The 25690-nt window shown below is 31.8% G+C and overlaps 2 protein-coding genes and 1 long non-coding RNA gene across 3 annotated transcripts; all 3 read right to left on the bottom strand.

Moving 5' to 3' along the window:
* Positions 1-273: 273 nt before the first annotated feature.
* LOC139896446 (uncharacterized) lies at positions 274-3036 on the bottom strand. Its single transcript, XR_011776232.1, has 3 exons — positions 2645-3036; positions 2532-2564; positions 274-2160 (listed from the first exon to the last, which is right to left on the bottom strand). It is a non-coding gene; the product is annotated as an uncharacterized lncRNA (long non-coding RNA).
* Positions 3037-7075: 4039 nt separating this feature from the next.
* LOC139900163 (uncharacterized) lies at positions 7076-14390 on the bottom strand. The gene is made up of 7 exons (XM_071882958.1): positions 14204-14390; positions 13501-14068; positions 12701-13356; positions 10094-11736; positions 9872-9934; positions 7513-7533; positions 7076-7423 (listed from the first exon to the last, which is right to left on the bottom strand). Exons 1-7 carry the CDS (start codon positions 14388-14390, stop codon positions 7076-7078), a joined length of 3486 nt encoding a protein of 1161 aa, XP_071739059.1.
* A 27-nt stretch (positions 14391-14417) lies between these two features.
* LOC139900162 (uncharacterized) lies at positions 14418-25449 on the bottom strand. Its single transcript, XM_071882957.1, has 16 exons — positions 25321-25449; positions 24953-25220; positions 24724-24829; positions 24502-24635; positions 23752-23975; positions 23506-23669; positions 23239-23359; positions 22980-23156; positions 22800-22877; positions 22462-22591; positions 16501-16596; positions 15963-16058; positions 15733-15876; positions 15376-15639; positions 15201-15234; positions 14418-15117 (listed from the first exon to the last, which is right to left on the bottom strand). The coding sequence occupies exons 1-16, from the start codon at positions 25447-25449 to the stop codon at positions 14418-14420; spliced, it is 2865 nt and encodes a 954-aa protein (XP_071739058.1).
* Between the last annotated feature and the right edge of the window lie 241 nt (positions 25450-25690).

The following is a 25690-nucleotide window of genomic DNA, read 5'->3' as shown; positions in this document are numbered from 1 at the left end:
TTAAGTTGTACTTTATTGTAAAATTTTATATCATTAATAAAATTTACCGGGTGATACCCATTACTTAAAATATATACTACTATATTTGTCAAAAAACAAAAAATGTATACACGAACATCATTAACACACCGAAACAATTATCCGGCGCAATGCGCGGGTGATGGGCCTTGTCCATCTAATTCTTTTTCATTTTGTTGTATAAAACTAGCCTTTAAGAGCTCGTGCGTTGCACGACGACTCTTAATCAAACAAATTGGAAACATATATGTTATATATCATTTAACCGTATGATAAAGAGAGTACAAAATGACGATTACATGACAACTACAAAATGACCAAAAACAACCTAGGAGGGATTATTAATGTACATCCCAGTTCCATTTTCCAAAAATAATACAAATGTCAAATAAGTTATACCAAAACCCATAAACATAAAACTTTGCATATGGACGGTAGATCAACCAAAAAGTAACATCTTTGATAATTATGTCTTGTATCACCATCAAAATCTTTAATACTTCCACATCCTGTATCATCAACTAAGTCCATTACCCACATTACCAAAAGAAAAACAGAATAAAAAGTCCCCAAAAAATTGGCCAGTTGACTTTTAAAAATCAAAATGTCAGCACAAGTCAACCCATCAGTATGCATCAAAAATTGACCAAGAGCAGGCTTTGCAAAAGAATAATAATGAAACCAAATTCTAAAATTGTAGCATTTAACACTCTGATCCAAACCAAAATAATCCATATCCTTACCCTTTTCCATGACCCATATTTTATCCGTCACATTAACATGATCAACCTTTAACACTTTGAGCCGTTTACTATCAGTGGATATTAAAATTAGACTTCGGACGACTTTCATGGATCTGAAGTGTAGTTAACTTCTTTCCACTCATTTGACCGATAAGTGAAACACAACCCAGATTGTTCCCTTATGAAGTAAAAAGGTCAAAAACACATACCTAAAGATTTGATCGTCGCCTAACAAAAAAGAAACGTCAGAAATAACAAAATACATTCTTATAATCTCCTGCTACCACTCAAACATTAATAGTGTAGCCACCTACATTCTTATGGATCATCAAACACAAAAAGTAATTTAAAATAACTTAAGCGAATGTTTTTTTCTCCCAAACCTGAAAATTTAACGTTACATATCCATGTGTATAAATCACAAGTATTATTAGAAAAAAAAAAGATTATATTACTAAAACACCCTTTAAAGTATAGAATCAACCATACATATATATCACTTGGATGAATTTCATTAAAAGTGTAGTCAAACTAAATGATAACATAATTTCATAAGTTAATAATTTCATCAACAAAATCTATAAGTGACCATCCATCCAGCAAACTAATTACTTTAAAATCACCTCTATTAGCTCGACTTGGTTTGTGATTAATCTCAGAATGGTAATAGAGCGAGTCAAATGGGTGGATCAAGTCAAATATGCTAATAGAGGTGTTTTTATTTCAAACCTCCTGAATAATATTTTAAACAGATTAATAATCATTGTAGTACGGAGTATGATATTGTTTTTGAAATTTTAACTAAAGCATTAACTATTTTTAAAACTTTTTAACATGTAATTCAAAGTGTTTGTGGGTCAATCTGACTTGTTGTAGTCTGACCCATGCTAAAATGACCCGTTTTAACTGTACTAATTTTGACCCGTCTCGACATGAACTAATTTTGACCCATTTCAACCTTAACTAATTTTGACCCGTTATGAGATGAAATACATCTGACCCTTACCGACATGAACTAATTTTGACCCGTTTCAACATGAACTAATTATGACCCATTGAACCCGAAACTGCTTTTAAACCATTTCAACCCCAAAGCACTTTTGACCCGTTTCAACCTGAACGAATTTTGACACATTGATACCCGAATTTGCTTTTGACCCATTTTAACCCCAAACCACTTTCGACCCGTTCTTAAAGTGACATTAAATGTAAGAGTGGAGACGTACACTCTCCACACTGATCTTTCACAACAAAAGCCTGATTTTTTGCTTCTCTAATTCTATCACGATTTGAAGTAGTATTCGCGATCCGCGCACCAATCATGCACTTTCTCCTCCTTGACCATCTCGAATTATCAGTAAAACATAATTAACCTATGCATCTTTATCTCCTTAGTAGGCTGATAGACAAATATAATAATACTTTTCAACAACCGAACCTTTTCTGTAGCTTAAGCAACTAAATTCAATATTTTTAATTTTTAATTTCTATCAAAAATAAAGGCTTTATCAACGTAGGCTTAATTATACAGTGAAAATTCAAGAAAAAACTCCTCCATATTGTAGGTTAATCAATATTGAAGAATTAAAGTTACATACAACGCAAGAATTAAAATAACCTATTTTAAATTTTTGACTAATTTTGAAACTTTAATCAATTAATATAACTAATTTGAAATTTTTACAGAGTTGGAGTTACACACCCTAATGAAATGTATTTACAGAATCGCCAATTTTAGGTGTGATTTTATTAATTTTCACCATTACATACCTCTATCTACCCGTTTCAATTGTGGTGTAACACCTGCAAAATTAGAAAATATTATGTTATTAAGATATTGATGGTTTGAAACTACATAAAATCAATTGATGTTTAAACTTAACTAAAAAACTATAATTTCTTGATAGCCAAAATTAATTTCCAGATCTATTCCAAATCCATAATCACGCACGGTGTTTGGATATCCAGATAGGTTTTAATCGTCAACAGCCGGAAACCGATTAAATGAACGGATTAGGTTTAGCGAGTAGAATCAATTAGGGTGTTTTGGATTTTTCAATTTGGTGGCGCAACCCGATTTACTAAATGATGAACCTTCCGGCGAGTTTTTAAAAAGATGGGCTATATTATAAAAATTTGTACCGTTTCGTTGCAAAAATCTCAACGGATTATTTAGTGATACCGGCGTCCTCTATTATGGCGGCCTGAGGCCGTAGTAGCCGGATTGAAGAAAGGGTTTTTTCAAGTTTTGAAGAGAGAGAGGAAGAAGGTCCTGTTTTCTTTGCACATTTTGTAAATCGGGGTAGAGATGACGAATTTTATGATGCCACGTATTATTTTTAATGTAATTAACAGAGTTAATTTAGATTAAAAGACTGATTAACACGTCGACCATCATTAATGGGGTGATTAGCGGCCTGACACGTTGGATGTAACTTTATTGTAGAGAAGAGAAGCGTGCATGCTACTTTTGAACCACAATAAATTAGAAACCAAATAAATAAATAAATAAATATTAAATATTCCGCGATAAAAAATTACCACATTTTAAGTACCACATTTTAGATTTTTAATTTCTTAAAAAAGAGTGGCTGTTATCCTCGGACCTCAAATAGGATTATAGGACAGTGGGTTTAGTCCACAAGAAAGTTGGGCTTTTTCCCATTTTGTTAATTTTCAAGTTAGCCCATAGGAAGAAAAAGCCTACAAACTTAGGTTTTATACGTTTTACTATATAAACTACACCATTGTCTCATACCCTGCACACAACTATGTCAACGGCTTTAGTTTCTGAACCAATTACTACTTTATCTACCTCTCTCATCTTATGATAGATGTTTCAAGTATGTGTATTTACTTCTCTCTCTCTGTTCCTTTGCATTTTCAACAAATACAAGCCTTAAATTGTTTTGTTTTTATGTTAAGTTGTTTTTCATTTTATTATTTTTACTCTTTTACAAGATTTTGTTATGCTAATTAACCATAAATATTTGGTTGTGTAAAAGCAAAACTTGTAGATCTGACTTTGTTTTTAATCAAATCTTCATATCTGAAGTTTCTAAGTTATTATTGGGATTTTTACTTTTATATACTGGATTTTATGTTTCTAGTACAAGCCTTAAATCGTTTTTCATTTTATTATTCCAATAATAAAAAAAATTTGTAATGCTAATTTAACCACAAATACTTGGTTGTATAAAAGCAAAGCTTGTAGATCTCCCTTTTGTTAAGCAGGATCTCTCTTTTGTTAAGCAGATCATTGGGAGTTTTACTTTTATATACGGGATTTTTTGTTTCAAGTACAAGCCTTAAATTCTTTTTATTTAATTATTATTACTCTTTTGCAAGATTTTGTTATGCTAATCAACCATATAGAATAAATATTTGGTTGTATAAAAGCAAAACTTGTAGATCTGCCTTTTAGTAATCATATCTCTTTAGATCTGAAGTTTTAAAGTTGTGATTGGGATTTTTACTTTTATATACTGGTTTTTATTTTTCAATTACAAGCTTTAAATTGTTTTTTATTTCAATATTTTTACTCTCTTTACACAATTTTGTAATTCTAATCAACCATGAAACACAAAATACTAACAATAGACCCAATCTTTTCTCCGTACACTAGACCCAAAACACAAAATACTCTAAAACAACACAACACTATTTCTCTTTGTACATATTTTTATCAAAAGCACATATTTTTCAACGTACTGTCTATTCCTTTTTCTCATATTATTATATTATACATATATTCTAAATGGCATAGGGAAAGTGAATAGTAACCAGGGGTATTTCTGACTTTTTGCCTTTTTTTTTTTATAAATTCACTCACAAACAACCCCACACTTTATCCAAACCATCAAACCCACCCCCCAAACAGGGGGTAAAGTGTTAATTAAGCATTCTCATAAAAAAATTTAAACAAACTCCCCCAAATATTCATTGGGTCATATCTTCGCACTCGCAACGAGTTAAACTTTTCAGCCACTATCGTTAAACTCGAAATAATTTTAGGAACACAATGTCAGTAGCTATAAGCAAAATAGACGCTTTTTAAAAACGCTAAATATTTGAGGTACTTTTCATACACGTTAACTCTCCGTTAAATTTTTAAAAGTCGACAACTCCATAGCGAAACGCGGAGATACACATATATATTGTTAATTTTAAATAACATTTAAATCTTTCACGGGTTCTTTTAGTTCGACTCGAGTTGCGCTTCAACGACATTATCGTTAGCAACAAAAAAAATTTCAAACTAAACGCAAAAAAAATACATTGAAAACCGAATCCCCGGCGCGAAGCGAGTGTTCGAACACTAGTTTTTATCAAAAGCACATATTTTGCAACGAACTAAAAGTAGTCTAATAAGGTCTAATAACATCTTACGCCACTCAATGCTCTTTCTCATTGTTCGATTCTTGTTGTGCAGCCTCCAGATTACCAGCATTAACTTGTGCCCATGTATAACTGCTTTCAGTCCCCCAAGCTGGCTGTGCATCCACTCGAGTGTGACTATAGATGGGCAAAAAAACCGGATCCAGATCCGATCCGGTGACCCGATCCGGAACCGGATCCAAGCAAAACCGGACACAGCAAAAACCGGATCCGAGATCCGATCCGGTTCCACCCGGATCCGAGATCCGATCCGGTTCCACCCGGATCCAGTTTTTCAAGAAAACCGGATTTTTTCCGGATATAAACCGGATTTTGTCCGATCCGGTTTGGATCCGGATCCGGATCCGATCCGTTTTTTTTTTTTTTTTTTTTTTTTTTGCAGTTTTTTTGAGCTTTTTCAAAATATGTTTGGTATTTATGCAACAAAATATGGTCGACAATCAAACCCAATTGTTGACCAACCCGGATCATCTTCTCGAAGGAGCCGAGACCTCAAAATAAGTCTTTTTAACTTGGTACGTGAAGACGCTTCCAAACGCGCACGAACATCGGCACTCACAAGCGAGTTGGGAAATTATAAGATAGCAAACTTTGCACTAAACATGAGTGAAGAACAATTTAACAACCTTGACATTTTAAAATGGTGGAAAACAAAACAAGACACATATCCAATATTAAGCATTATGGCTCGTGACTTATTTACCGTTCAAGCTTCAACCGTAGCTTCCGAATCGGCCTTTTCTTTGAGTGGTCGAATTATATCGGAAAGAAGGTCAAAACTTACCCCCCAAGCTGTGAAAATATGTGTATGTTTGAAAGATTATTTGGATGGGGTAGATAGGATACAAGATCAAACTTCATTATATTATTGTTGTCAAACGTTAAAAAAAATAGAACCGGTAAAAATATAATTCGCAAAATCGAATCCTAGTCCAAGAAAAATCCGAAAAAATCCGATCGAGATCCGAAAAATAACCGGTTCCGGAAAAAAATCCGAAAAAAATCCGACGCCGAGAACCGGAACCGGATCCGGAACCGGTTCCGAAAAATCCGGACAAAAAAATCCGGTTTTTTTTTTGTCCGAATCCGGTTTTTTATCCGGTTTGTGCATCTATAAGTGTGACGCCTTCTCCAATAATCAAGTTCGGCACTTTGAGATCTGATTAGTTCAGCCTGATCCCTAATTTTATATGCCATGTCACTAAACACTGCTTCATGTGTATCTGTATGGAAGAAGTAGCCTTTTAAACTTTTGTTTTCTTCAGTCAAAAATTGCAGTTGATTCTTATAATCCGTTCGTTCATAGTTGTTAATGTGGACATGCAGGTGAAGCAACTGATTTTCATATGAAATATTCTGTATCTGTTGTTTCAGGGTGATTATAAGCCTATCATTATCAGCATATTGTTTCTCCAGGTCACTGTTTTCATCTTCTTGGACACTCTTTCTCTTTTGGCTTCTTAACTGCTCCATCAATTCTATGTTTTTAGCCTCCAATTGTTGACACAGATTTGATAGCTCATCTTTATCATTCTTCAGAGTTGCACTCTCAGCATTAACCAGATTGAATTGCTTTTTAAACTCATCTCTTTCATTCCTCAGATTTACACTCTCAGCATTAAACAGATTGATTTGTTTTTCAAACTCATCTCTTTCATTCCTCAGAATCTCCCTTTCAGCATTAACTAGATTCACTTGTTTTTCAAACTCATCTCTTTCATTCCTCATAATTCCAATCTCAGCATTAGCCATATTCACTTGCTTTTCAAACTCTTCAGCTTTGATAACCAGATTATCTTTCTCTCCTTTCAAAAGATTATTTTCTTCAGTTAGCATCCTGTTCTCCTTCTCTAAACTTTCTGCACTCAAAAGTTTGAGTTGTAGCTTCTCCTTTTCAGTCTTCATACCGTCAAAGTCTAAACTCCACAAATCAAGTTTTTCATGTAGCACCTTTTTTCTGACTCAAATCTGCTTGTCTCTTCAGTCAGTTTGCTATTTAGTTCATCTATCTCATATCTCCTTCCTTCCTTTTCGTTTTTCAGTGATTCATTAAGATTGTTGACTTTAATTTTCAGATTTTTGTAATTATTATCTAAGTTTTTATATGCTTCTCCTGACTTTAGCGCTCTGTTTTCAACCTTGAGTGCTTTATTCTCTTCCTTTAACTCCTCCATCTTGTCTTCGTACTCTTTATTCAGGTCTTTGGTAGCGTTCACATAGTTCTCTAATTGCTTCACTGCTTCATTGCGAAATGCTTCAGATTGCTGGAATCATTTCTCCATTTTTGTGAGTTCATCCTATAGCTCTAGCTCTTTCGTTGACGGCTGCTGCTCTTTTTCAGCTTTCTTTTTACCTTTGTACCCCATGTTTTGACCTAAAAATATCCAAAAATTTCTGAAGTCAGATCAATGACACGAATATACTTTTTTAATCACAAATTATTCATCACAAGTATATAGAATTCACATCAAATAATAAAAAATTAGAAATAAGATAATATCTTTATACTGTAATCAGTTCAATCATTAATCACAAATTAATCAACTAGCAGTCAGATCAATGAAAAACGCAGAGTGTAATAATATAATCAAATTGTAACTGTGTAATCGAATTGAATAGTACAATAACTGTACTGTTACTGAGAAATCGTACAATAATCCAATCGAAATGTGTTTAATGTTAAACAGATCAATGACGCCAACGGTTACTGTTTAATACGGAGTAGAAGACAGAACAGTCGTAATCAAATCAATTTAATACGATAACTGTTATTGTAATTGAATTGTACAACTGTTAACAGAGAAATCCTACAATATTATAGAAGACTGATCATAACGCCAAAACTATAAATCAATCTAATCAAAATCTAATACAATACTGTAACTGTTACTGTCTAATTGAATTGTGCAATAACTGTTTACTCAATCCTACAATATTATAGAAGACAGACCATAACGCTAACAGCCGTAATCAGTCATACTGTGTAATCGTACAATTATCGTAAAGGACTACAATACTGTTACCGCGTAATCGAAAGTAGAGAATGAGTTTAACTGACACACACCTGATTTGCTGATAAAAGTTGATGTTTAATGGAGTAATGGTGATGAGCTAATGATGAAGATAGATGATTATCAGGTGTGGAAATGAAATGTGAAGTGGTTAATAACAAACTAACTGAATGGTGAAATGAGGTTATGATGTATTGATGACTTGTCACTCAAGACGGTGGAAAGGAAATAACAAATTCACTCTCTCAATTAATTCAAACTAGTTAAACAACCCGCGGAACCACGGGTCAGTTTAAATATTATTTTGAATGATATATTCATATTAATGTTGACAATTGATGGATTGTTTGGAATATACGACAAATTAGATGTAATGTTTGAAGTGTTTTTTTGTTTTTAAAAAAAAACTTAATGTAATTTATTTTTTAACATCTTATCAGCAGCGTCACATATGTATAAAACGGGTTAGAAAAATTCATTAGAGCTTTTAGTTTAAACAAATTTATTATATCAATTAAAGTTTTAGAGAGTTCATTTTCATAGGTTAATAAATTTTATTAACCTTTTTAAATAACGTATTACATGAAATCGTAAAAAATTGATGTAAAAAGTATCGAATACTACTATCGTAATTTGATTAAATTTAATCTGCATATATTTAAATATAGAGTGTTTAATAAATTCAATTTGATTAATACAGTAATAGCCGAAGTGTATTAAAATTAATAGGTTTATTTAATTTAAATGGTTAATTAGTTGCAATTTTCCTACACATAGTTTCCCTAATTTAAGATTAACCTAAAATTCTTTGGGTCGCTACCTCCAAAGTACAAAAAGAATTCAAATTACTTTTGAAATCCTCAAAGTCTCAAACTCTCTTCATGTTACTTGATTTACAAGGACTTTAAGCGTAATCATAACAGATGTCATTTGGAATTGATTTTAAATAATCAATTCGATTGTAATATGATAATTCGCTTAATAGAATGCTTCGATTGTAATGATAATTTTCATCCATTGATTGTTAAGGTAAGCTTATGGTCATCCTGCAACTTTTATGAATTGAAAGGCAGTCTTATTTTGTGTTTAATTACAGTATATTATCTACACTTGATTTACAATTGATTTTGACATATGGTTATGTACTTTAGGAGAAGATGATTGAATTAGAGCTTGATTGTACAATATGAAAGCTTCAAAAGGTATGTTTCATGTGTTAATCACCTATATAGTAATTGTGTATCTGATAATTTTGTTTTTGTTTTTTTTTTTTTGTGTGTGTGTGTGTGTGTGTGTGTGCATCTATATGGTTACAGAGTGTATATATATATATGTGTGTGTGTGTGTGTGTGTGTGTGTGTGTGTGTGTGTGTGTTTGAGTTATAAAATGTGTCTGCTGATTTTGATGTTCTTTAGAGTCTGTACGTTAGTGTTCTTGTAACACTAATGGTTCCAAATAAATGAAGAACGCCATCCAACCCAAAGTAAATTATTAAGATAAATGATCCTGAATAACGTTGCAACCAACATCACACTCCAGAACAAACAAAAGGAAGTAAAAATCTTTTCTAACGTGCACATCATCATCATCATCCAAATTCAATATAGGATGCCAGCCTACATGTTAAAATTATTTGATAATGATTAGAACTATACATAGTAAAAATAAATAGAGTAAGAAGAATGGATTAAGAAATTTACATCATTTTCCATATCCATTTTTTTGTAGCATCGTAAATTCGAAATGTTGTAATCGGCACCTATCTGTTAACATATAAATCATCAACAATTATTAATAAATAGCATATCACCATTACTAAATTGTAAAATAAGGTCATATATGCCTTTGTTATATTTTTCTAATTTACTTAAAAAGTAGAAACTTAACTTTTGAACAATGAAGTATTAAAAGCTTTGTAGAACTTCCTTGTAAACAACATTAGTTGTAGTGTTGGAAACATTCACGTCCTTATCACAAATGAGTATCTTCAGTCCATTTTTATTCTTTACTCTTGAAATAGCAACGTATAAATGTTCATGAGTAAAGACCGGCCGTGGTAAATATAACCCAACCTGGGACAACGATTGACCTTGACTTTTGTTAATGGTCATGGCAAAACACATAGATACTGGAAACTGCTTTCTAGTGATCTTAAAAGGTAATGTGTTATCGGATGGACTCATTTTCATGCGCGGAATCAAGGTTTCAAAGCCAATATTTGTACCAGTTATAACCCTGGCTGTTATCACAGATTTTTCAAGTTTAATAACTCTTAGTCTTGTTCCATTACACAAACCATTTAGTTGGTCGATGTTTCTTAGTAACATGATCGGAACACCTATTTTTAGTACTAACTTGTGATTAGGAATACCTGCAAACTTGAGACTGTTTAAGAATTCAGGCGTTTGCATACCACGATGACCTGTCATATAGTTGTCAGACGCATCCACACCATCACAACTTAAGTAAGTCATTTCTTCCCCTGGCACAAGTTGTAACAAACGATCATTAATCTTATCTACATGTTCATGCGTAGGAGCAAGAATGGCTCTCTCTTGAAAATATGCCGACTCATATAGGTTATTAATTAAATTCGGGTACGTGGAATCAACAATAGAGGTAATTGGATCATCTGTCTGCTTAATTAGAAATTCATTTGGTATGATGATTTCTACTTCGCCATCATTTTCTCCTCCAACAGTTCCATTGCCAACATCTAAAATCCAGTTTGCAAACGCTTTCATTTCTGCCACTTCTTCCGTATTACATCTGGATTGTAACCTCATGTTTATAGTCAACTTTAATATTTTAATGTGATCCCAGAGATATGATGAGTTCAACGAAGCATTCACGATGTCTTGTCTGCTACCTTTAGGAACAACCGGCAGTATTTGTCTAAAATCTCCACCAAAAATGACTACTTTCCCTCCGAACACTTTATCTTCATTCTCAGGTGACGTTTGTCGCATTATATCTCTCAATGTCCTGTCTAGAGCTTCAAAACAATGTTTGTGTATCATAGGGGCTTCATCCCATATTATTAAAGAAGCTTGCCTCAACAAATCAGCAAGTTGACTGTTAACATTAATAGAACAAATAGAATCCTCGTTTATATTTATTGGAATCACAAATCTGGAATGTGCTGTTCTACCACCACTTAGCAAAAGTGATGCAATTCCACTCGAAGCAATGTTTAACACAATTTTTCCCTTAGATCGAATAGCCGTAGATAGTGTTTTCCATAAAAAAGTTTTGCCAGTACCGCCATACCCATACTCAAAGAACACACCTCCAACATTGTTATGAACGGCGGACATAATTTCATCATATACACCTTTTTGTTCTGAAGTCAAACTACTAAACAAAATGTCATGTTCTGATTTCAAAGCGACACGATCATACCGTAGCTCATCGTGAATCAATCTGTTAGTAGTGTCTATAACAAAGTCACTGGATGGATAAGGAATCCCTGAAAACTTCTTTAACGAACTACCTTGATTACGCAAGAGTAATTCAATTTCATACAATGCATGATTGTCAATATCCTTTTGTTCCATGGTATATGCTGAAAAAAAATCAGCTAAATAAAATAAGTAAATTCATATGATATGAGTAGTTGTTATATTAATTTTAAGAGTAAAGGTTATGATAATGTACTAATAAAGTATGTAATTAGAGCATATTACATCAATAATCTAATGTTGTATTATTACAACTCATATGTGATCAGTAGTTTTTAACGCATATTTCATAGGTCAATATCGTATGTGTTGAAATATTGTAGTGAACGTTATTAGAAGAAACTATCTAATTCATAGGTGTATAGTTGTTATACTAATTTATTAATAAAGGATGTATGTAATACTAATAACACAAATAATAATAAGTCGATGTGCATGTGATGAATATATATATATATATATATATATATATATATATATATATATATATATATATATATATATATATATATATATATATATATAAGCCTGTGGCTAAATATGTGTTAAAAGTTGAAGATTTATTACCTTTTTCCAAGGCATGTCCATATGATCCATATATAGTGTTTTGATGTTACTGTAAATATATGTATAAACCAGCAGCTATAAATTTGATTATGCAAATTATTTAGAATAAAGGGTTTTGCTCAATGCATTTTATGTAAGTACTGATATGTATAATATTAGGTAAATATGTTGGATATGTTGGTTTATACACATATATATGCTGATGCATCATATCTATATATATGACACTACTTATATATATAAATTGAAAAGACATGTGCATGTGATGCATATATATATATATATATATATATATATATATATATATATATATATATATATATATATATATATATATATATATATATATATATATATATATATATATATATATATATATATATATATATATATATAAATCAACATGCAAATATCAGTACTTATGTCAAATAGGATATAAGATTTTAGCATAACTAATGTTTACGTGTTGTAATAATGAAGATTATGTTTATGTAAATGAACCTGGAAACGCGAGTCTTTTTCTTTGCTTATGGTGTATGTCCTCACTAAGTAGGTTACTACATTGTGACCATACATCCTCTGGTCTAGACAAATTGTTAGAAACTAACAACATCACAAATAAGGATCGTAAATACGGCCCAGTTGAATACTGACTTGCTTGTTGAATGGCTTCTATATATTCTTTGTCATCATCTAACAAACCAAGTTCATAGCAAGCATCCTTAAATGTTGGACATATCTTTCCGTTAACCGTTCGAATATCTTCAAAGCATGTTGGACCTCTTACCTTGTTCAAAAGAATCCTCAAGTAGTATGCTTCACCAGCAGAAGGAGGAACGTGATGGATTCGTCCTAACTTTGGTTTTATTTTTCTTACCGTCCAAACTCTATCGGCTGCATTCCAAACATACTTTTGAGGGAATTCCGTATATGTTAGGTTTCGAGCATTCTGGTCCCATGTATTCCTTTCCATCCAACTGGTAAATTGAGATGATGCTACTGAGGGTTTTTCAATCACATCTTGAAGATCGGCATCATCTTCAAAAGTAACTGGCTGTTCATTTGGAAGATGAAATGATAACCTTTCAACTGCATGAGTTCTATAGTGAATCTCGTTCCCAAAGATTCTCCAAGCAGCTTCGCACGCTGAAATATACCTGAAAAAAAAATATAAATATGTGAGGTCCGAGTTAGATAAAAAGTATTTGTCCAACGAATAAATACTTCAAGTACAATAAAATATGTATTATGTATCGTAAATTATCAAACCTACAGTCGTAATACTCTTTGATTTCATCAACGGGTTTTCCAGCGACTTCACCATAACGGGTTTTCCAGCGACTTCACCATTACTGTCATCATTCCTAACTAAACCTGCAGTTATTCTGTCGTATCCTTTATTTATATACTTGAACAAATATTTAATGGCACCAGATTGGTTACACCTTTCAACATTTATATGTGACTGGAATTTTTTTAGAAGAAAAGGATTGTATGGAACTACATATCCATTGTGAAGTTCAGCTTCACCTTTGTAAACACGACTTTCATTATCACGTCTTCTATATACAGGGTATCCATTCTCATCAACAGACGCATGCTCTTGAAATCTCTTTGGAAATGATTTGGTGCAGGTTTTTGTCGTTTCGTTCATGCAAGCACTCTTCGGGTTTTGAGTACCACAAGGACCATGCATCATAAAGTCTGCCACAAGTTCATATAGGTCCAAATTTGTTGACTTGTCTGGAATTTCAGCAGAAATTATAGAATCGATGTCTTGACTGGTCGTTAACTTATAAGATGCTTTCAAAAATGTGCAAATGTGTGCGTGAGGGAGTCCACGTTTTTGAAATTCAATCCTATATAGTACTGCACAAAGAAAGTGTGATCAATACAAATTATAAGTAAGAGAAAAATAGGTCAGTGACTAATTATAATGTATCAAATATGTTTTGTAATTTAATACATAATGTTATACGTACATGAATCCATCTCTCCAAATACGTTCTTTTTTTTTCAAATCCTCAATCATACTATCCAACTTTATTTTGAATAATCTGCATATAATATCAGGCCTGTCTTCTGGTTTTTGTTGCTTGTTGTTCAGAAACCGAGCAATCTCCGGCCAATTAGGGTTACACGTGAAAGTTATGAACAAATCTGGGTATCCAAAATGTCGAACTATCGCCATTGCATCCAAATAATTTTGCATTAGATATCAGGAACCTCCCGTAAATGACGATGGCAAGATTATCCTCTTTCTTGTGTTTCCCGCTATTGTATTTCCTTCCGTGACATTATTAGATACGTCACTGGCACTTGTCAATCGCATCTTTTTTTGTTGGTACCGTATGTAAGTCAACCTGTTAGATTCGATCATAGTATATGCGTCGACCAAAAATTGCTGGTACAGTTTTTTTGCCAAGTGCATCAAAGAATGTGTATTTACCCTATCTTGGATATGATATGCAAAGTACTCTCTGAAGGTTAAATCAGTATGACCGGTGGTATTATTATCAACATTTCTATGCTTGATTCCGCGTCTGTAACCATCTTGTCCTAAAGGAAATATCATTGGATACTGAAGTGACAAATAGGATGGATGCAACTCACTTATACGTTGCAGTAGACCTGTTTGTGTTTCAACAATAATATCTCTCGCCTCAAATGATGAATCAATGTCACCCACAATTAGTCCTGCTACTTCTGAAATTATTGGTAGGTTATAAGTTCCGCCATCAGTAGTCCTTCTTGCTATAAGTCTTAATCTAAGACGCTGGTTTGGATTCTCTGTAAAACCATCTCGGGCCATTCTATATGCCTCTACTAAAGGATTGCAAGCATCCAGAACAATCTTAAGTTCTTGAATGAGTGAGGGATCTAGTGGTTGCTCATTATCATCAACAGCTCCTCCAGTTCTGTAACAAAATTAAATTAGAATAATCAACATATGCATCAAAACTAATATGCACAATTTGATTAGTTACGGATATAAACAGACCTGACTGAATTGATACGATGATGGACCTCATTTGCTGTATCATAAATGTATAGCTATGAAAATTTTGGACTACAACCATAATTTGGAATGAGGCTGCCAGTACGATGGCAGTTTTTTCCTGACATTCTAAAGACGTACGGACCACGGCCATTATTGATAGATTTATCTATTTTACCTCCCATTGAAGTGAAAGCAAACATATTGCTGTATGCCCTGATATATTTCATAAAGTTCTTGCTGCATGAATGTTTGTTTTGATATAAACGCAAAAACAGAGGTGGAGGTTGTGGTACTCGCGGCAACTCAACTTTCCCTTGTCCGCAACACATAGAATAAGATGTTTTTCGACCATTTGGATTGTTTGTAAGTGACTCAGAACGCCACAGAGTAGCACGACAGTAACTGCATATGAATGTAGGATCACCATGGTCGAAATAATCTGTATATAAAAATGAAGATAAAATGTACTTTAGAAAAAAAGACTATGTACCAAAAGTAAATAGTATGTTATGTATTACATGTGCCGGTTTACCTTTAGAAATTCCAAAAAACTGTTTTATTTCGGACACATGAGAATGTTCATCATCAGTTGGGATTTGAATTACCGGAGGCACGATGTCTGCATTTATCCTTGCTCTACATTTATTATTCTGTGATGTTCTCCTACCAATATGTCCTGAGATGTTTAGAAAAGTATAAACCTGAATTATATAGTATTATGTTTGTTATGTAATAAACATGTTTAAAACTATGTTGTAGTACCGTCATATTCGTTGCAGTTGGGTGTTGAAACGTTAGCTGATGTAGAACCAGATATAAAAATCTCACGTGTCAATACCGAAAGCGGAGTATCTAAGCCTGGTGCAATTTACATGAATGACTAATTAGACAACAATTAGGGTTTCAGCACTATTACTTTAACTTGACTAACAATTGTTAAACCATAATCATACCAAAAGAATCATAATGTCTAGGTAATGGTTTCTGAACCGTATTTGAAGGGGTTACACAAGATATTAGAGTTGACGGACAGTAACTTTCATTGATTACAGAAAATGAACTTGAACTTGGCTGCAAAGGATCGGAAATGCATGATGTGGTTAATTTATATGTATCTTTCAACATGTACATAACTATCTATAAAGATTAAAGATATGTAATGAATTTTAACATACATCTATAAAGATATGTAATGATAAGTAACATAGTAATAAAATATTAGATATAGATAATTAAATCTAATAACAACATTAATTGAATAGTAAAGATCAAATATGTAGTTGTTAATATTGTTGCTTACCATTAGTAATATCATTCAATGGAGAATTGTAAGGTCTTTTTAATGTAGAATGACGACTCCTCTGGTTGTTGATAGAAATGTTAGGAAAGCTTGGTACTGCATCAGCATTAAGTAACAATACATCAAAGATTAAACGGGTGTAAATTAGTATATTTGTCATCAGCACTATGATTATGACTGGTACTGATTTCTGGATTATAACCAAAATTAGATGCATAAGATGTACACTATTTGTCTGATTCATATTTATCTTTCATCATTTTGCATTTCATATGGGATACTGATTCATGAATTGTTATATTTCCAGTAGGGTAATGCTTGTTACATCAGTTGATATTTCTACACCAGATTTCATTAATCAGTTCTAGAAAATGTGTACAGTAGGTTAGTGATTCATCAATTAATATATTTTATAATTAGGTTTGATGATTTGGCTGCTAATTGTATAGTTAACCTGAACACGTGAATCAGTTGTACAGCTAAATATACTTCTATCTACAGCAAAATAAATCAAAGTGCTAATGAGAAGATAATAGATCTACTGTAAAACAACATTAAAGTGGTTTAGAGGGTGTAAATAGCACAGGTAGGATTATTAACGGAAACATGGGTTCTAAACCAGTTATCATCATCCTGTATAATTAACGTTTCATTACAAACCTCGATTGGCAGGGTATGTTGTAACATTTACTAATGATCTGACATTTGCAGATGATGATGATCCAGGTACATAATTCTCTTTATTTTCATTCCTTTATGAATCATTTATTCTCTTGTTGCATCGAATTTTCATTCTATTTTGTCTAGCTGTTTTGGAATTAATGTTGTCCATTGTAGAATAAGATGAATGATTAAATTCACGAGTTCACGAGTAATTACAGGTGAAATATTGGTTACAGTGAATTTGAATAGGCATTTTGTCCACACATTTAGTGGAGGATTGAAATGAAATGGTTCTTTTCTTTTCTTTAATTAATATTATTCCTTTAACAATGAGAATCATGATGGAAAAGGTAATGTGGTCCATGAGATCATGGAATTTTTAGTGGTTAAAAACATTTATGGAAGAAGAGATGATTACTACTCCTCCGTAATACACGCTATAATTAAAGGAATTTGTGATTAAATTATACTATTTAGTTGGGACCATTGTTTCACTCATGCAAGAATGGATTCAAAGCGAGATCGTAAGAACTACTCTGGTCAATATTGACTACTAATGATTAACTGGTAAGGTTCTTATTTTTTAAATACTAAAACTTTTTTTCTTTGACTCTGGTCCATTTTGTACATATGATAGTGAAGAACATATGTAATATATGGCATTGTAGAACTTATGTAACCTATGACCAACATATTCAGCGGGAGGTTAAGATAATTGAGTGGCTTTTTTTTTTGTTTTTTTTCCTTTAAAGTTGGTCTCTTATTTAATGTTAATTAGTTTGATAAGTTTCTAAGTGATCAACATGAAAAATTAAATAATTGTTTTAGTTCTTTAGACACATTTGATCTTATTTGTTGCAAAACTAATATTCTATCATCAGATTTGGGTTTTGGTAGTTTTTATTGCTATTGCTATTAAATTTGTCATTTTATTTTATTACAGTATATTATCTAAAAAATGCCGTGATTATCTATTTGACCAATATTACTTGTTTAATTCCTTAATTTTATTTTTTTTATAATAACATCATCAAGATAGGGGGTGCTGATGGTACATCTAATGCGCTTGCCCATTTTGTTATTTAGCAACTTTCCCATAAAAATTTGCACGTTTATGGTTTAAAGCAATAACTATGAATAAAGTGTAAATATTGGCGAGGTTTAAAGCAATAAGTACGACTAAGAAGTAAATATTGGCGAGGTAAGTGGCTACATGCCTTGTTTTTTAATTATTTTGTTAATGACATTATGAAATGCTATTGAGCATATGACACGTTTAGATTAGTAGTTTAAGAAAGAGGATTAGTAGTGGGTGCGGTAAATTTTGGTCCACTTAAGCCACTTCAGTAACATTTAACCTTCTACTTAGTTTCATTACTTATCTGCTAACATGAAATGATCGAAATCATGTCATACATAAGTTTGCTTAACCTTGTAGCAAAAGTGTAAATATGCTAGCATATGTAGTGACCCGAACTTTTCCATGTTTATATATATATATATTAAATGAAATTGTTATTTACATAATTAAGTGTTTTCAACATGTTAAGCAATCAAACTTGTTAAGACTTGATTAATTGAAATAGGTTTCATATAGACAATTGACCACCCAAGTTGACCGGTGATTCACGAACATTAAAACTTGTAAAAACTATACGATGACATATATATGGTTATATATATAGTTAACATGATTTTATTATAAGTATGTATCTCATTAGGTATTTAAACAATGAGTTATATACATAAAAATGAGACTATTAATTTAAGAAACTCGAAAACGGTATATATAACGATTATCGTTATAACAACGTCTTACTAGGTACATATGAATCATATTAAGATACTGATACACTTGGTTAATTATGTTAAATGATAAGTAAATATATTATTAAGTGTATTAACAATGAAATACATATGTAAAAATAAGACTACTAACTTAATGATTTCGAAACGAGACATATATGTGACGATTATCGTTGTAACGACATTTAACTGTTTATATATCATACTAAGATATATTATATATCATAATATCATGATAATATAACAATTTAACATCTCATTTGTTATAATAAACAATGGGTTAACAACATTCAACAAGATCGTTAACCTAAAGGTTTCAAAACAACATTTACATGTAACGACTAACGATGACTTAACGACTCAGTTAAAATGTATATACATGTAGTGTTTTAATATGTATTCATACACTTTTGAAAGACTTCAAGACACTTATCAAAATACTTCTACTTAACAAAAATTCTTACAATTACATCCTCGATCAGTTTCATCAACAATTCTACTCGTATGCACCCGTATTCGTACTCGTACAATACACAGCTTTTAGATGTATGTACTATTGGTATATACACTCCAATGATCAGCTCTTAGCAGCCCATGTGAGTCACCTAACACATGTGGGAACCATCATTTGGCAACTAGCATGAAATATCTCATAAAATTACAAAAATATGAGTAATCATTCATGACTTATTTACATGAAAACAAAATTACATATCCTTTCTATCTATTCCATACACCAACGACCAAAAACACCTACAAACACTTTCATTCTTTAATTTTCTTCATCTAATTGATCTCTCTCAATTTCTATCTTCAAGTTCTAAGTGTTCTTCATAAATTCCAAAAGTTCTAGTTTCATAAAATCAAGAATACTTCCAAGATTGCAAGTTTACTTTCAAGTTTTCTAAATCCATTCCAAGTAATCATCCAAGATCAAGAAACCTTTGTTACTTATAGTAGGTTATCTTTCTAATACAAGGTAATAATCATATTCAAACTTTAATTCAATTTCTATAACTATAACAATCTTATTTCGAGTGGAAATCTTACTTGAAATTGTTTTCGTGTCATGATTCTGCTTCAAGAACTTTCAAGCCATCCAAGGATCCTTTGAAGTTAGATCTATTTTTCTCATTTCCAGTAGGTTTATCCAAGGAACTTGAGGTAGTAATGATGTTCATAACATCATTCGATTCATACATATAAAGCTATCTTATTCGAAGTTTTAAACTTGTAATCACTAGAACATAGTTTAGTTAATTCTAAACTTGTTCGCAAATAAAAGTTAATCCTTCTAACTTGAATTTTAAAATAAACTAAACACATGTTCTATATCTATATGATATGCTAACTTAATGATTTAAAACCTGAAAACACGAAAAACACCGTAAAACCGGATTTACGCCGTCGTAGTAACACCGCGGGCTGTTTTGGGTTAGTTAATTAAAAACTATGATAAACTTTGATTTAAAAGTTGTTATTCTGGGAAAATGATTTTTATTATGAACATGAAACTATATCAAAAAATTATGGTTAAATACAAAGTGGAAGTATGTTTTCTAAAATGGTCATCTAGACGTCGTTCTTTCGACTGAAATGACTACCTTTACAAAAACGACTTGTAACTTATTTTTCCGATTATAAACCTATACTTTTTCTGTTTAGTTTCATAAAATATAGTTCAATATGAAACCATAGCAATTTGGTTCACTCAAAACGGATTTAAAATGAAGAAGTTATGGGTAAAACAAGATTGGATAATTTTTCTCATTTTAGCTACGTGAAAATTGGTAACAAATCTATTCCAACCATAACTTAATCAACTTGTATTGTATATTATGTAATCTTGAGATACCATAGACACGTATACAATGTTTCGACCTATCATGTCGACACATCTATATATATTTCGGAACAACCATAGACACTCTATATGTGAATGTTGGAGTTAGCTATACAGGGTTGAGGTTGATTCCAAAATATATATAGTTTGAGTTGTGATCAATACTGAGATACGTATACACTGGGTCGTGGATTGATTCAAGATAATATTTATCGATTTATTTCTGTACATCTAACTGTGGACAACTAGTTGTAGGTTACTAACGAGGACAGCTGACTTAATAAACTTAAAACATCAAAATATATTAAAAGTGTTGTAAATATATTTTGAACATACTTTGATATATATGTATATATTGTTATAGGTTCGTGAATCAACCAGTAGCCAAGTCTTACTTCCCGACGAAGTAAAAATCTATTAAAGTGAGTTATAGTCCCACTTTTAAAATCTAATATTTTTGGGATGAGAATACATGCAGGTTTTATAAATGATTTACAAAATAGACACAAGTACGTGAAACTACATTCTATGGTTGAATTATCGAAATCGAATATGCCCCTTTTTATTAAGTCTGTTAATCTAAGAATTAGGGAACAGGCACCCTAATTGACGCGAATCCTAAAGATAGATCTATTGGGCCTAACAAACCCCATCCAAAGTACCGGATGCTTTAGTACTTCGAAATTTATATCATATCCGAAGGGTGTCCCGGAATGATGGGGATATTCTTATATATGCATCTTGTTAATGTCGGTTACCAGGTGTTCACCATATGAATGATTTTTATCTCTATGTATGGGATGTGTATTGAAATATGAAATCTTGTGGTCTATTGTTACGATTTAATATATATAGGTTAAACCTATAACTCACCAACATTTTTGTTGACGTTTAAAGCATGTTTATTCTCAGGTGAATACTAAGAGCTTCCGCTGTTGCATACTAAAATAAGGACAAGATTTGGAGTTCATGTTTGTATGATATTGTGTAAAAACTGCATTCAAGAAACTGATTTCGATGTAACATATTTGTATTGTAAACCATTATGTAATGGTCGTGTGTAAACAGGATATTTTAGATTATCATTATTTGATAATCTACGTAAAGCTTTTTAAACCTTTATTTATGAAATAAAGGTTATGGTTTGTTTTAAAAATGAATGCAGTCTTTGAAAAACGTCTCATATAGAGGTCAAAACCTCGCAACGAAATCAATTAATATGGAACGTTTTTAATCAATAAGAACGGGACATTTCAACATAACCATGTAGCTATAGTGTAAATATGCATGTAATAGAAAGACTCAAACTTTGCAAAAACCATACAAATACAAACCATCACATTTGAAACAGAGTTTGCAAAAACCAAATAACATAATAAAGTAGAAACCAAATAATATGTCTTTCAGAAGGAAAACAACAAAACCAAACAAATACAAACCATCAAATTCGAAACAAAGTTTGCAAAAACCAAACTACCATAATAAAGTAAAAACAAAATAATGTCTTTCAAACAACAAAACCAAACAAATACACACCATCAAATTCGAAAGAAAGTTTGCAAAAACCAAACGTCTCCAAATAAGTTCAGAAGGAAAACAACAAAGCGAGTACTGGAAGGAGCATCAATCGGATAAGATTGACTTCTTACACTTAGTTGAAGAAGACTTGACCGACATCGGTGAAGTCCCGGGCTCCTGCTTGATTGTTTTCTTCAAAGGGCTAAAACCGGTTGAACTATCTCCTACTACACTTTCAGAAATCCTAGTTGAAGAACCACACTGCAAATTAGTTATGTTGATAATGTTAGTGAGTAGCCTTGATGCTAAATGCGGTTTTAATAACGTATAACAATAATTACTCATATAATGCAATGTAAAATAGCTGATATTACAATTTTTGAGTGTAATGATAACATGAAAATGAACTACTGTTTTTTTAATGTTGATACAACTTAATCATCAAGGCTACTAATTAAGTTATACTTACATTTGTTCCACCTCTCTCATCACGTAGCACATCGGTATAACAGACAGGATCTCCATGAAACTCTTCATCTTCATTAAGCTACCAATTCAAAGTAATAGATGTTCAAGGTTAAAAATCCATGTCCCAAATAATATGTTTTAAAAACCATAGATGTTAATAGTGAGAATATATTAAGTTTACCTGGAATTTGGGATCTTCTTTAATGAATTCGGAAATAATAGCTGGATCCGAACATAGTTTCTGACATGTATAAACTCGATAACTATTTTCAACATTAAATTTCGACACCTCAACCTTGAACAAAAACTGCTTCTCCTCCAATTGTACAAATTCCGAAGGAAAGTCATCAATGCCATCCTTAAAATGACAAATTTCGAATGAAAGTCATCAATGACATCTTTAAGTCATACATTCTTATTAAATGTGCAATATTACTAACCCTTTGTTGCTTATCAACGATGTCGGCTGCAGTAACATTTAGCAACTTCACAATATCAGTGTCAAACAATGCAAAGGATGTAGTACCATGCAAATCTTGAACTCTCACATGAACCTTAAACCTATCATTTAAACACCAGATAAACGAATAACTAATATTCAGTTAATTTAATAATTAGATTGATTGTGTAACTAAGAATAAAAAACATTTAAATTTAACAATCATGGGCACACCGCGGAAGTATATATTTTGCATTTTGTGCAATACAATCTTCCATCAGCAGCATTATTCTCCCCATCATCAAAGTCGTCAATAGTAACCATGACAGACCCCTTGATAACCTTCTTTTTGTCTCTTCTACAACCAATATAGTTCCATCTATGCTCTTCTTGGAAGGAGCTGATTTTTGCTAACACAACAGCATATCCTGGCTGGTATTATTTTTAACATCTTTAGAACAAACTTATTTATAAGTAAAAGCGTATGGAATAATATGAATACTAATTGTTATACCGAGGTTAAATCAACGATTTCATCAATAGTCTTCCTTAAATCCTTGTTAAGGAAATCATCAACAGTTGAATCTTTCACCTTGCTAGACAGTATTGTACTACCATTGCTAGAAGAGGCACCTCCATTGCTTGTCAAATACTTGGATCGAAATTCTTTTATTTCCGGAAGACACTCATCGGTCCACAACTTAGTTCCAAATAATGCATTTTGGAAAGTGGTAACACCTGGTAGTATTCAAGATCTTATGAAGTAGCATATACTAATTGAAAAGTAGCATATACTAATATACTAATTGAAATATAAGTATCATTAAAAGTTATTATATATCCATCTATGGTGCTATATATATATATATATATATATATATATATATATATATATATATATATATATATATATATATATATATGATGTTATAAAAAAGAACATTATATTAATTTACAAACATACTGATTGCGTAAGTTGATAAATTGAAACTGTTGGCTACTCATATAATATATTATTTTAGCTAAAAAGTTTGAAGATGCCTATTGAGTATATGTATTCTATCCACCGAGTATGTTATATATATACAAAGTAACTACACTAAGAAAAAGTATGATAATTGAATTACTGATTTATGGTTAAAAGTTCCATAGATGTGTTTGTGTAACAAATCAAAACATACTTTTTGTGAGCCATTGATCATAATATATTACATCCATGACATAATTAAAATTCACATTATAAGATGATAAAAATAATATATACCTTTTTCTACCCAAGTTTTGATTCTACCAAATTGTAGTAGAATGAAGACGTTGCTGTCCGTTCTTTCAGCGTTCACATGTTCATGGAGTCGTTCCGCATATTTGTCCCAGAAAGTACACCCAACCTTCACGCCACTACACAAGATATCCGAGCAAGTTAAATTCAAAACGTAATACGTTGTAATTATAAGCTAATAGATTGATAAGCAAGTAGGTAACATACTCCAAATCTTGAAGTTCAAGATTAATACGCTTGCCCTTAATTTTTCCTTCCTTGTCTTTGTTGTAGTTAGTAAGATCACCACAATCGACAACACATCCAATGATATCTAACACATCAAGTAAATAGTCAACAAAGGTGTATTAGTCAGTCATTGTTAGCAACAATTTTCATTTTTAAATGACATACAGAACTTTGCATAATATTAAAGTGAAATACTATAATTGCTTACCAACTGGAAGATGTTCATCGTTTTTATGGTTCATTAATTCAGAGAACGAAAAAAAATCGAATCCGTTATCGGAACCTTCAAAATTGTCACATTGATTGACAACTGAACCACGAAGCAGAGTAATCTTGTATTTATGCGTGGTAGCGGGAAACTTAACTATGTTGTCTATTACCATGAATTTGCTTATGATTACAACAAATCCTTCCCGTAGTTTTTTCTCGAATGAGTGGATCCACTCATGCTTGATAGTAGCAAGAATCTTGTCATTCTATAGTAAAGAGAGTTAAATTTAATTAGTTACAAATAAGGATGGACAAAATAAATTTGATAATTAAATAAAAATAGTAGTTAGTTTATAATACGTATACCTTCTCATCCATGATAATCATTTCAAAGTTCCAATTTGTCTTCCAAAAACTAAGTATCTTAACTTTTAGTATCCATGAATCTTTTTTCACATTCAAATCTTGAATGTAATTATAATGTGTATTCACCATAGTAGGATAAATGGTGTATTGTATTTGAAGAATTGCAATTTGAGAAATTGTGCTTTGATAATGTTTTCATTTATAGAGTTAAGAATAAAGGGTGAAGTGAGTTATTCGCTCCATGAATTCGCTCCATGAACTGTTTACGATTATTTTGAATTTGAAAGAAAAAACCCGCTAATCAAACAAATGCAAAAGGAAAATTAATGATGGAAAAGTTAAATGTGGTCCATTAGATCATGGAATTTCT

The sequence above is a fragment of the Rutidosis leptorrhynchoides genome, chromosome 3, assembly GCF_046630445.1.
Source record: "Rutidosis leptorrhynchoides isolate AG116_Rl617_1_P2 chromosome 3, CSIRO_AGI_Rlap_v1, whole genome shotgun sequence".
Classification (NCBI taxonomy): domain Eukaryota; kingdom Viridiplantae; phylum Streptophyta; class Magnoliopsida; order Asterales; family Asteraceae; genus Rutidosis; species Rutidosis leptorrhynchoides.
This window is presented reverse-complemented; position numbering and strand designations above follow the sequence as displayed.

Coding starts and splice junctions, on each gene's coding strand:
- LOC139900162 (XM_071882957.1), bottom strand. CDS start 25,449: ATGGTGAATACACATTATAATTACATTCAAGATTTGAATGTGAAAAAA. Junction 23,360..23,505: donor AATGCTGCTGATGGAAGATT/GTATTGCACAAA, acceptor TTTAAATGATAG/GTTTAAGGTTCATGTGAGAG. Junction 23,157..23,238: donor TCGTTGATAAGCAACAAAGG/GTTAGTAATATT, acceptor TGTCATTTTAAG/GATGGCATTGATGACTTTCC.
- LOC139900163 (XM_071882958.1), bottom strand. CDS start 14,390: ATGGCGATAGTTCGACATTTTGGATACCCAGATTTGTTCATAACTTTC. Junction 14,069..14,203: donor GGATTTGAAAAAAAAAGAAC/GTATTTGGAGAG, acceptor TTCTTTGTGCAG/TACTATATAGGATTGAATTT. Junction 9,935..10,093: donor CTAATGTTGTTTACAAGGAA/GTTCTACAAAGC, acceptor ATATGTTAACAG/ATAGGTGCCGATTACAACAT.